Source organism: Cajanus cajan, chromosome 2 (genome assembly GCF_000230855.2).
Source record: "Cajanus cajan strain Asha chromosome 2, NIPB_CcT2T_4, whole genome shotgun sequence".
Classification (NCBI taxonomy): Eukaryota; Viridiplantae; Streptophyta; class Magnoliopsida; order Fabales; family Fabaceae; genus Cajanus; species Cajanus cajan.
Window position 1 is genome coordinate 59,512,451 of NC_138518.1, and position 12,598 is coordinate 59,525,048.

The 12,598-nt window shown below is 35.2% G+C and overlaps 1 protein-coding gene across 1 annotated transcript; it reads left to right on the top strand.

Moving 5' to 3' along the window:
- Positions 1-205: 205 nt before the first annotated feature.
- Positions 206-12,059, top strand: LOC109818581 (uncharacterized). The gene is made up of 4 exons (XM_020384097.2): positions 206-762; positions 1,217-1,749; positions 2,245-2,455; positions 11,180-12,059. The coding sequence occupies exons 1-4, from the start codon at positions 206-208 to the stop codon at positions 12,057-12,059; spliced, it is 2,181 nt and encodes a 726-aa protein (XP_020239686.2).
- Positions 12,060-12,598: the final 539 nt, after the last annotated feature.

Here is a 12,598-nt window from a genome sequence, read left to right on the forward strand (position 1 = left end):
GTGATGATTATTTACGTAAACTGGAAGGATTGGAGGTTAGAGACAGGAATAGTAATCAATCGAGGAGGGGTGGGAATAAAACGGGTGTCTTATGAAGTTTCTTACTCTTAATGTCCGAGGTTTAGGGGGGAGGCTAAAGAAGTGGGAGGTGAGGAAGTTGATAAAGGTTCACAAACCGTGGTTGTTTTGTATTCAAGAGAAAAATATGGAGGTTGTGTCTAGGAGTCTGTGCGAGTCGTTGTGGAGTCATGAAGATGTGGGTTGGTTTTCCAAGCAGGCAGTGGGGCATTCTGGAGGTCTCTTAATTTTGTGGGATAAGTCTAAATTTGTGCTCTCTGAATTCTTCATGGGAACTCATTATATTGGTGTGGTTGGTTGTTTGGTAGGTGAAAGTCAGAAGGTGTCAGTGGTGAATGTGTATGCTCCGTGTGATCTAGAAGGAAAGAAAGGATGCTGGCGTGAGTTAATTCAGGAGATCGAGGCTAGAGGGGGGGATCGATGGTGTGTGGTGGGAGATTTTAATGCCATAAGATGTAAGGAGGAGAGGAAAGGGGTTTGGGGTTTCGATAGAAGGGAGGAGATGCGGTTATTCTCAGATTTTGTCAATTCATCAGGATTGCTAGATCTACAAATGTTTGGGAGACAATTTACTTGGTTTAGAAATGATGGCAAAACTATGAGTAGATTGGACCGGTATCTTGTTTCTGTGGATTTTGCATCTTCACGGGAAGGGTTGGAACAATGGGGGCTTCCTAGAGGCATGTAAGATCACTGTCCTGTGTTACTTAAGACAGGTGTATCAGAGTGGGGACCTAAGCCGTTTAAAGTCCTAAACTGTTGGTTCGACGACATTCGATTTAAGCCTTTTGTGGAAGATGCCTGGGGAAGAATGGAGATTAGGGGGAAGAAGTGTTTTGTGTTGAAATAAAAATTGAAAGAGTTAAAAAAGCGTTTAAAAATATGGAATAAGGTGGAGTTTGGGGATATTAACAAGAATATTGAATTGCTACATGAGGAAATTCACAATCTTGAGTCAAAGGAAGAAGAGGCAGGTTTAGAGGAGGAAGAATTGTCCTACCTAAATCAAAAAAGGGGGGAATTATGAAAATGGGTAGGCCATCAATGCTCTATTTTGCACCAAAAATCAAGGGTGCAGTGGCTTCGGGAAGGGGTATGTTAATTCGAAATATTTTCACCGATCTATTGCACGGCGTAGGCAAAGCAATGAAATTCGATGTCTAGATTTTGATGGGGAACTAGTGGAAGAAAAAACTCATATGCATCGAAAGGTGAAGGATTTTTTTGAAAGTCATTTTCGGGAATCAAATAAAGCGAGGCCGAGATTGGGGGAGTGGCGGTTTTCTTCATTGTCGGAAGGGGAGAGGTTTTTTTTGGAAACACCTTTTTCAGAGGCAGAGATTAAGGAAGCAGTATGGAGTTGTGATGGTAACAAATGCCCAGGTCCGGACGGTTTTAATTTACGTTTTATCAAGGAATTCTGGGATACTCTAAAAGAGGATTTTGTGGGGTTTTTTGATGAATTTTTCGTTAATGGTAAGCTGGTTAAAGGAGTCAACAACTCTTTCATTACTTTGATTCCAAAAAATGACAATCCCCAGGGTTTAGGTGATTACCGCCCAATATCCTTGATTGGTAGTGTTTATAAGGTTCTTACCAAGGTTTTGGCCAATAGGATGAGTAGAGTGATGCCAACTATAATTTCTAGATCCCAGTCAGATTTTGTGAAAGGTAGGTAGATTTTGGATGGGGTTCTAATAGCAAACGAGGTAGTGGAAGAGGCTTGGCGGTTGAGAAGAGCCTTGGTGTGTTTTAAGGTGGACTTCGAGAAGGCCTACGACTCGGTAAATTGGGAGTATCTTTGGGATGTAATGGGGAAGATGGGTTTTGGACCTAGATGGGTGAGTTCGATGCGAGAATGTGTGTGTTCGACAAAATCGTCTGTTCTGATCAATGGTAGCCCAACTGAGGAATTCAATGTAGGAAGAGGATTAAGACAAGGGGACCCACTTTCTCCTTTTTTATTCTTGATTGCTGCAGAAGGGCTTAATTAAATGGTCCAGTTGGCGGTATCTTTGGATTTGTGGAAGGGTTTCATAGTAGGCAAAGACAAGATTCAGATTTCCCATCTTCAATTTGTAGACGATACGTTGCTGTTGACTCAAGGGGATTGGAGGTCTTTAGAAACTATTAAGGCAATATTACAAAATTTTGAATTGGTATCAGGCCTTAAGGTGAATTTCAGCAAGAGTAATTTGATAGGTATGAATATGCCGGATCAGTGGTTAGAGCAAGGGGCGAACTTGTTGAATTGTAGGAGAGGAGCTTTTCCTTTTAAATATCTAGGGCTTCCCGTTGGAGATCATCCTGCAAGAGGAGCTATGTGGCAGGTGATAGTGGAGGTGGTTCAAAGAAGGTTGGCTTTGTGGGAGAACAAGTACATGTTGAAGATTGAAGAATCTACATCTGGAAGATGTTCCCTAGAAGTTTTAGTTTTGATGTTTTGCTCATGTTGCTTTTTATTTTAAGCCTATGTCAAAAGGATAATGTATTGTTTGTTTAAAAGATTAGGCTTGTATGTGTTTGTTTGTTATGTGTTAAAAATTAGTAATTAACATGAAGGTGAAAATATCATAATACTCATTTTTCTTATTTCATTCATTGTTGAGAACATGAAGTATTAATTTACTGAGTGTTTGAGACTTTAAATGAAAACTTGAAAACATCAGAAATTTTCTGAGTTAAGGAATAGATTACCTGAACTGGTAATAGATTACCTGACTCATGTTGAAAAACTGATTGATACTGGAATAATCGATTACCATGTGTGGTAATAGATTACCAAACTGATTCTGATGATTTCAAGAGGAAAAAGGATCGTGTTAATCGATTACCTCTTTAAAGTAATCGATTACCTCTGTTCCAAATGTGAGTTTTGTGTTATTTTGGCATCGTGTTAATCGATTACCATGTTAGGTAATAGATTAAAACAGGAGCTGAAACAATTAGTTCAGTTATTCTAACTCGTGGTAATAGATTACCATCACAGGTAATAGATTATCTCTGTTATGAATATAACTGAAATAACTGTTTCCTTGCACATAAAAATTATCTTTAAATAAGATTAAAACTGAAGTTTTTTTTTCCAAGAAAAGAAGAGAAAAAAAAGAATTTTCACACACAAAAAAAAGAGAGATACTTACACGAACAAGAGAGACTTTTTTTAGAATACACATTACTGCAAAAGAGAAAAAGATTTTCTGAAAAAGAAAGAAAGAACATATCTGCTGAAAATCAACTTTTGGAAAAAGAAGTGTGCAAGATCAATTCAAGAAGATGAAGTTCATATAGAAAATTCATTCTAAACTGGTTTACGTTGTTGAAGATCATATCTACACGAACAGGTGTACTCGTTTTTGATCTTTTGTTATTGTTTGAATGGTTTTAACTCTTGAGATTAGAGAATCTCTGGAAGAGTTGTGTAAAGAGAAATCTTGAGATAGGTTTTTCTCAAGTAGGATATTGTGAGATCAATATTCTTGGGTTATATGTTTCTTGTGGAGTCAAGAAATGGTTTGTTAATCTTGTAGGTGTCAAGATTTGCTTGTTAAATTCATTGATTGGATATTGCTTGTGCAGGGTGCATGTAAAGAATATCAATAGTGGATTTGACTGGATTTAGAGGTGTATCTAAATCTGAAACTGGATGTAGGCCTTTGGATGGCTGAACCAGTATATATCTTGGTGCATGATTTTCTTAACTCTTACACTCTTTACATTCTGTATAAGTTTCTTGATTAATGTTGTATGAAGAAAAACATTATCTGCAGAAACTGAACTTTAAAGATTCTTGGTAATTGATAAATTCAATCTTTACATATCTTGTTATTCAAATCTTGTTGGATAAGCTGTGCATTTATAACTCTGAATTACCTTTTTTGTTTAAAGGTTTGTTTTAAATCAAGATTTGTTTGGTAAAGATTTAGAAAGCAAAGAAGAAAAGGAAAAATAACATAGAATCTATTCAACCCCCCCTTCTAGATTCTAACCGTAGGGACCAACAATTGGTACCAGAGCTGTATCTTGTAAAACATTCAAGACTAGATCTTTAGAAAGGTTAGATGGCTGGTAATCAATTACCGTTTGCTGAAGGTGCTTCTATAAACAGACCCCCATTGTTTTGTGGAGATAACTATCCCTTTTGGAAAGTTAGAATGAAAATTTTCATGGAATCTGTTCATAGAAATATTTGGCAGGCTGTAATCACAGATTACAAAATACCCACTAAGATAGAGGGAGGAAAAGAAATTGAGAAACCATATGATAGCTGGGATCAAAGTGAAATTAGAAGAGCAGAGAATGATGCAAAAGCTTTAAATATCATACATTCTGCACTAAATTCTGATGAATTTTTTAGAATTTCAGCTTGTTCTACAGCAAAGGAAGCTTGGGATTTAATCCAAGTAACACATGAAGGAACTCCAGAAGTGAGAAGAGCTAGAAAGAACACACTCATTCAGGAATATGAAACCTTCAGAATGAATCAAGGTGAAACTGTCATGGATATGCAAAAGAGGTTCATTCACATAATAAATCACCTAAAAGGATTAGGGAAAGACTTCGTGGAAGAAGAAGTAAATGTCAAAATCCTGAAGTCACTAAACAGAAGATGGCAACCAACTGTCACAGCAATTACAGAGTCAAAGAACTTAGCTCAGATGACAAGTGCTGAGTTATTTGGAAAGCTAAGAGAATATGAGATGGATCTGTCAAGGATTGCTGATGAAGAACAAAAAGATAAAAAGGCAAAAGGTCTGGCCTTAAAGGTAAAAGAATCCTCAAGTGATGAAGAGGATAGCAGCAATGAAAGTTCTGAACAAGAAGAATTAAATCTAATGGTGAAGAATTTCAGAAAATTCATGAGAAGGAAGAACAACAATAAGAGATTCTCCAGTCAGAAGAAATCCTTCAAGAAGAATGAAAACTCATCTCCAAAGTTCAAATGTTTTGAATGTGGAAAAGCTGGACACATGAGAGCTGACTATCCAAGCCTGAAAAAGAATGAGGAGACGAAACAAAAGTTCAGATCAAAGAAAAAGAAAGCATACATAGCATGGGAAGATAATGCCTCAACAACTTCAAGTAATAGTGATGAGGATCAGGAAGCAAATCTCTGTCTCATGACCAAACATAATTCAGATTATGAGGTATATGATTCTGACTCATCTATTGACTCGTATGATGAATTGCAAAATGCATTTGCTGAACTGTATGCTGAAGCAAAGAAATTAGAAAAATCAAATAATGTTTACAAAAAGAAAATGACACACATGAGAGATAAAATTTCTGATTTAGAGAATGATAACAGGAAACTACTTTCAGATATCTCTAAACTAAAGTCACCATGTGAGAACTGTGAAACATTGTATGCTGCATTAAAAGCAAAGGATAAAGAAAAACAGAATGTTAATGTTATGAAATCCATTAATTCCCACTCATGTAACTATTGTATGAAATCTGGTCATAACTACTACAGATGCATGATAAGGAAATTTGGCATTCCTAGTGGAAAATATAAATGGATTAAGAAATTAGATTATGTACTCACTGATTCTCCAGGACCCAAGATCCATTGGGTACCAAAATCAAATTGAATAACTTGTGTTGCAGGTGTGCTTGAGAGCAAAGCAATCAATGTGGTACTTAGACAGCGGCTGCTCAAGACACATGACAGGAGATAAAAGCAAATTTATCTCATTACAGGAAAAAGAAGGAGGATCTGTAACATATGGAGATAACAACAAAGGCAGAATACTAGGCTCAGGCAGTGTTGGTAACAATTCCAATACTCTCATTGAAAATGTCCTGTATGTAGAAGGTCTCAAATATAACCTGCTTAGTATTAGCCAGCTTTGTGACAAAAATTACAATATCTCTTTTAATAATCAATGCTGTATGGTTTGTGATAAGGAATCAAATGAAGTCCTGCTTATAGGAAAAAGAGTCAATAACATATACATCTTAGACTTAGAGCATTCATCATCCAATTCTTGTCTCACATCACATGATAATGTAACATGGTTATGGCATAGACGCATTGCACATATAAATGCAGATCAGTTAAATAGACTTGCATCTAAAGATCTTGTTAGTGGTCTTCCAAAGATCAAGTTCTCTAAACAAGGACTTTGTGATGCATGTCAAAAGGGAAAGCAGACTAGAGCTTCTTTTAAATCAAAGAAAGTTATGTCAACCTCTAGACCGCTGGAACTTTTGCACATGGATCTCTTTGGACCATCAAGAACCAAAAGTCTAGGTGGAAACACTTATGCTTTAGTTCTCATTGATGACTACTCCAGATTCACATGGGTTGCATTTATATCCCATAAAGACAATGCTTTTAAAGCCTTTAGAATCATTTCAAAAAGAATTCAGAATGAAAAGGACTTGAAAATTAAATCTTTGCGAAGTGATCATGGTGGTGAATTTCAAAATGAATCTTTTCAAACTTTTTGTGAAGAAAATGGTATTAATCACAATTTTTCTGTCCCTAGAACTCCTCAACAAAATGGAGTTGTAGAGAGGAAAAATAGATCTCTAATAGAGCTAGCAAGAGCCATGTTAAATGAAAATGGTTTACCAAAATACTTTTGGGCTGATGCAGTAAACACTGCATGCTATGTTCTAAATAGAATCTTGATTAGACCTATTTTAAAGAAAACACCATATGAGCTTTACAAAGGAAGAAAGCCTGACATTTCACATTTTAAAGTGTTTGGCTGTAAGTGTTTTGTTCTGAATAATGGAAAAGACACTCTTGGAAAATTTGATGCTAAGGCTGATGAAGGAGTTTTTATTGGATATTCTGCAATTAGCAAAGCATATAGAGTCTTTAACAAAAGTACCTTATCTGTTGAAGAATCTATACATGTTACTTTTGATGAAACTAACATCCTTGAAAAAGGAAAATCTCTTAATGATGAAGATGAGATAGGTGACAGTATTACACAAGAAGAAGAAAAACTGGAACTACAGCAGAAAACACCATCTGAAGACACATCACTACCCAAAGAATGGAGGAAACCCAAAGATCTATCTCTGGATAACATTCTTGGAGATATAAATAAGGGAGTTTCTACTAGACACTCTTTTAATCTTCTAAGTGATGATATGGCATTTGTTTCTCAAATTGAACCATTATGTGTGGAACATGCATTAAAAGATGAATTCTGGATAATGGCCATGCATGATGAACTGAATCAATTCAAAAGAAATGATGTTTGGATTTTAGTTCCTTTCAATAAGAATATGAATGTCATTGGTACAAAATGGGTTTTCAGAAACAAACTAAATGAAGAAGGTGTTATAGTTAAAAATAAAGCTAGATTAGTAGCCAAAGGATACAATCAACAGGAAGGTATAGACTTTGGTGAAACATATGCTCCAGTTGCTAGATTAGAAGCTGTTAGGCTTTTACTTGCATTTGCTTGTGTGTTTGATTTCAAACTATATCAAATGGATGTGAAAAGTGCATTTTTAAATGGTCTAATTGATGAAGAAGTTTATGTAGCTCAACCACCTGGTTTTGTTGACTGCAAATTACCTAAGCATGTTTACAAGCTCAAGAAAGCTTTGTATGGACTGAAACAAGCTCCAAGGAAATGGTATGAAAGGCTAAGTAAGTTTCTACTAACTCATGACTTTCAAAGAGGTAATGTTGATAAAACTCTTTTCATAAAGAGAAAATCAAAAGATATTCTGCTGATTCAGATTTATGTTGATGATATAATATTTGGATCAACTAACCAATCTCTTTGTGGAGAATTTGTTTCCAATATGCAGAAGGAGTTTGATATGTCTATGATGGGAGAATTAAGCTTCTTCCTAGGACTACAAGTCAAACAAATGGAAAATGGAATTTTTCTACATCAAACTAAATATAGCAAAGAACTGTTAAAGAAATTTGATATGGAGAATTGTAAGATATCAAATACTCCTATGTCTACTAATTGTTATCTAGATAGTGATATTGCAGGAAAAGATGTTGAAGAATCAATGTATAGAGGGATCATTGGATCTCTTCTGTATCTAACAGCTAGCAGACCTGACATCATGTACAGTGTATGTGTATGTGCTAGATTCCAATCAAAACCAAAGGAATCACATCTGAAGGCTGTAAAGAAAATACTGAAGTATTTGAAAGGCACAATCAATGTTGGATTGTGGTATCCTAAAGGTACTTCTCCATCTTTAACTGGTTACTCTGACTCCGATTTTGCTGGTTGTAAATTGGATAGGAAAAGTACAAGTGGAACGTGCCACACGTTTGGAGAATGTCTCATATCGTGGCAGAGCAAGAAACAAGCTTGTGTAGCACTCTCAACTGCTGAAGCTGAGTATATAGCTGCTGGAAGCTGCTGTGCTCAGTCAATTTGGTTTAAACATCAACTTCAAGACTTTGGTTTGAAGATTGATCACATACCACTGAAGTGTGACAACACAAGTGCAATTAACATTTCAAGGAATCCTATTCTACACTCAAGAACTAAGCACATTGAAGTTAGACATCACTTTATCAGAGATCATGTAGAGAAAGGAGACTGTGACATCAAATTCATAATGTCAGAAGATCAACTTGCTGACATCTTTACAAAGCCTCTACCAAAGGAAAGATTTTTCAAGCTAAGAACCAATCTTGGTATCATTAGTGAGTCCAATCTATCCTAAATCTCATAATTAAAGTATGATTGTGTGAATATGCATGAAATTGCTAAGCACTTATAGGTTTAAACTTGATGTATGTGCACTCATAATAGGATGAAGAACTTTAGTTATGCATTACATTTTAGGCACTGCATTTTAATTTGTTCTGCATAAATACTTTGATTTATATTTCAGACTTAAAGTTTGTAATAGTTGTAGTATTTGTATGCTTCTGAACATTTTTAATGCTTATATGATGAAAGTCTTATTAAGTGCTTGTTGTTTTTGTTGCATAAGTATCATGTTATTTCTCTGTTTACTCTGTTTTTTTTTGGTTTGGTTAAGCCAAACAGGGGGAGAAATTCATGAGAAACTGATTAAATGTTTATATGGTTGTTTATGTATTGTATAAGAAAGAAATGGAAATAGAACTGCATAATGCTTTGTATGGAAGTTTTTGTTCTAGACATATGCAGGTTCAAATTCAAGTTCAAATTTCAAACAAACAAGTGAAACAAAACAACATGATGATTGTGAAAGTCAACATGAAGAGTTTGGCTCATCAAAACCAAAAAGGGGGAGATTGTTGAAGATTGAAGAATCTACATCTGGAAGATGTTCCCTAGAAGTTTTAGTTTTGATGTTTTGCTCATGTTGCTTTTTATTTTAAGCCTATGTCAAAAGGATAATGTATTGTTTGTTTAAAAGATTAGGCTTGTATGTGTTTGTTTGTTATGTGTTAAAAATTAGTAATTAACATGAAGGTGAAAATATCATAATACTCATTTTTCTTATTTCATTCATTGTTGAGAACATGAAGTATTAATTTACTGAGTGTTTGAGACTTTAAATGAAAACTTGAAAACATCAGAAATTTTCTGAGTTAAGGAATAGATTACCTGAACTGGTAATAGATTACCTGACTCATGTTGAAAAACTGATTGATACTGGAATAATCGATTACCATGTGTGGTAATAGATTACCAAACTGATTCTGATGATTTCAAGAGGAAAAAGGATCGTGTTAATCGATTACCTCTTTAAAGTAATCGATTACCTCTGTTCCAAATGTGAGTTTTGTGTTATTTTGGCATCGTGTTAATCGATTACCATGTTAGGTAATAGATTAAAACAGGAGCTGAAACAATTAGTTCAGTTATTCTAACTCGTGGTAATAGATTACCATCACAGGTAATAGATTATCTCTGTTATGAATATAACTGAAATAACTGTTTCCTTGCACATAAAAATTATCTTTAAATAAGATTAAAACTGAAGTTTTTTTTCCAAGAAAAGAAGAGAAAAAAAAGAATTTTCACACACAGAAAAAAGAGAGATACTTACACGAACAAGAGAGACTTTTTTTAGAATACACATTACTGCAAAAGAGAAAAAGATTTTCTGAAAAAGAAAGAAAGAACATATCTGCTGAAAATCAACTTTTGGAAAAAGAAGTGTGCAAGATCAATTCAAGAAGATGAAGTTCATATAGAAAATTCATTCTAAACTGGTTTACGTTGTTGAAGATCATATCTACACGAACAGGTGTACTCGTTTCTGATCTTTTGTTATTGTTTGAATGGTTTTAACTCTTGAGATTAGAGAATCTCTGGAAGAGTTGTGTAAAGAGAAATCTTGAGATAGGTTTTTCTCAAGTAGGATATTGTGGGATCAATATTCTTGGGTTATATGTTTCTTGTGGAGTCAAGAAATGGTTTGTTAATCTTGTAGGTGTCAAGATTTGCTTGTTAAATTCATTGATTGGATATTGCTTGTGCAGGGTGCATGTAAAGAATATCAATAGTGGATTTGACTGGATTTAGAGGTGTATCTAAATCTGAAACTGGATGTAGGCCTTTGGATGGCTGAACCAGTATATATCTTGGTGCATGATTTTCTTAACTCTTACACTCTTTACATTCTGTATAAGTTTCTTGATTAATGTTGTATGAAGAAAAACATTATCTGCAGAAACTGAACTTTAAAGATTCTTGGTAATTGATAAATTCAATCTTTACATATCTTGTTATTCAAATCTTGTTGGATAAGCTGTGCATTTATAACTCTGAATTACCTTTTTTGTTTAAAGGTTTGTTTTAAATCAAGATTTGTTTGGTAAAGATTTAGAAAGCAAAGAAGAAAAGGAAAAATAACATAGAATCTATTCAACCCCCCCTTCTAGATTCTAACCGTAGGGACCAATAGTACATTTCACTAGCTGGCAGAGTGATACTTCTAAAATCGGTTTTGTCAGCCTTGCCTACCTATTTCTTATCCTTTTACAAAGCGCCGAAGGGTATTCTTTCCAAAATAGAGTCGATCTTTAAAAGTTTCCTATGGGGGGGAAAGAAAGACCATAGGAAAATTCACTGGTTGTCTTGGGAAAGGGTGTGTAGAAGTAAGGAGGAAGGGGGTCTTGGTCTGTGTGATTTACGTAAATTTAATTTGGCCTTGCTAGGCAAGTGGAAATGGAGGATTTAACGGAACCTGATAGTCAATGGGTGAGAGTGCTCAATTCAAAATATGCAAAGGAAGACGGTTCATGGGTAGTGGAAGGTCGGACTTGCTCCAAATGGTGGGTGGATATGCAGTCAGATGTGGATGCGGTTCACGGATGCTCTGGATGGTGGAATCAACATGTTCGCCATGTCCTGGGAAACGGTAAGCAGACTCGATTTTCGAATGACAGGTGGATCGGTGAAACTCGTTTTTGTGATGAGTTTAGTCGCCTTTATGGAATCTTGTTAAACAAAAATGACTCGGTAGAAGAAATGTATGGGGATGGTTCAAAGTGGCGGTGGAGTTGGAGGCGCCCACTTTTTGCATGGGAAGAGGAAAAGTTGGTTGAGTTGGCTAATAGGTTGGCCTCGGTAGTTTTGACAGTGGCTCACCTAGATGAATGGCGTTGGTTAGCCGAAAGGTCAGGGAAATATTCGGTGGCATCTGCTTATAAGATTTTAGCAAAGTCAAACCTTGTTCAAGTAGACACTTTTTATGATACGATTTGGGCCAAAGGTATCCCTCCTAAGGTTCAAGTTTTAGTGTGGCAGTTGGAAGCAGACAGGTTACCTACCCGGGATAACCTCCTTTTGAGAGGGGTTACTCTAGAAGGACAAAATGGTTGTGTTTTTTGCGAAGAAGGCTTGGAGTCCAGCAAGCATTTGTTCCTCTTGTGTCCAAAGGCTTATGCTGTTTTGGTCAGATTATACGCTTGGTGGGGAGTGTCAGGGGTGCTTATCAACGAACTTAGGAGTTTTTGTCATCAATATATGGGATTGGTGAGTGGCAGTAAGGGTATTAAGCGAGTTTGGTCCTTTGTTTGGTTTGCAGGTATATGACAATTATGGAAGGCTCGAAATGAGAACATTTTAAAAGACAAACTCTTTAAGGTGGAAGAGATCGTGTTCATGGCACAGTTGAGATCGTGGGAGTGGTGTACGGCTGCTAGAATGGTGTCTTCTTCTTTTCCAGAATGGTTGATGAACCCATTGTCCTGTACAAGTGTCCCTTAAATCTGATTTTTCTTATTTTTGGGTCATCTGGTTTATAATTATGACTTGCACTACTTGTGCACAATTTTCTTGGGATTAATAAATTCTTGGCTTATCAAAAAAAAAAGTTCTTTGATTTTAGAACGTATGAATAAATAACTTAAAATCAAAATATTATTTAATAAGTTATTATGTAATAAAAATTTATGTTATAATTATTTAAAATTTAATAAGTATATACATGTACAGTTATACTATTTTAAATATTTAAATGTATAGTACTTATAAAATGTCTAATTCTAAAAATTAAATAAATTACAAATTAAATTTTAACTAAAAATAAAAATAATATTAAAAGATAACTAAATAATTTTTAAAAATGACAT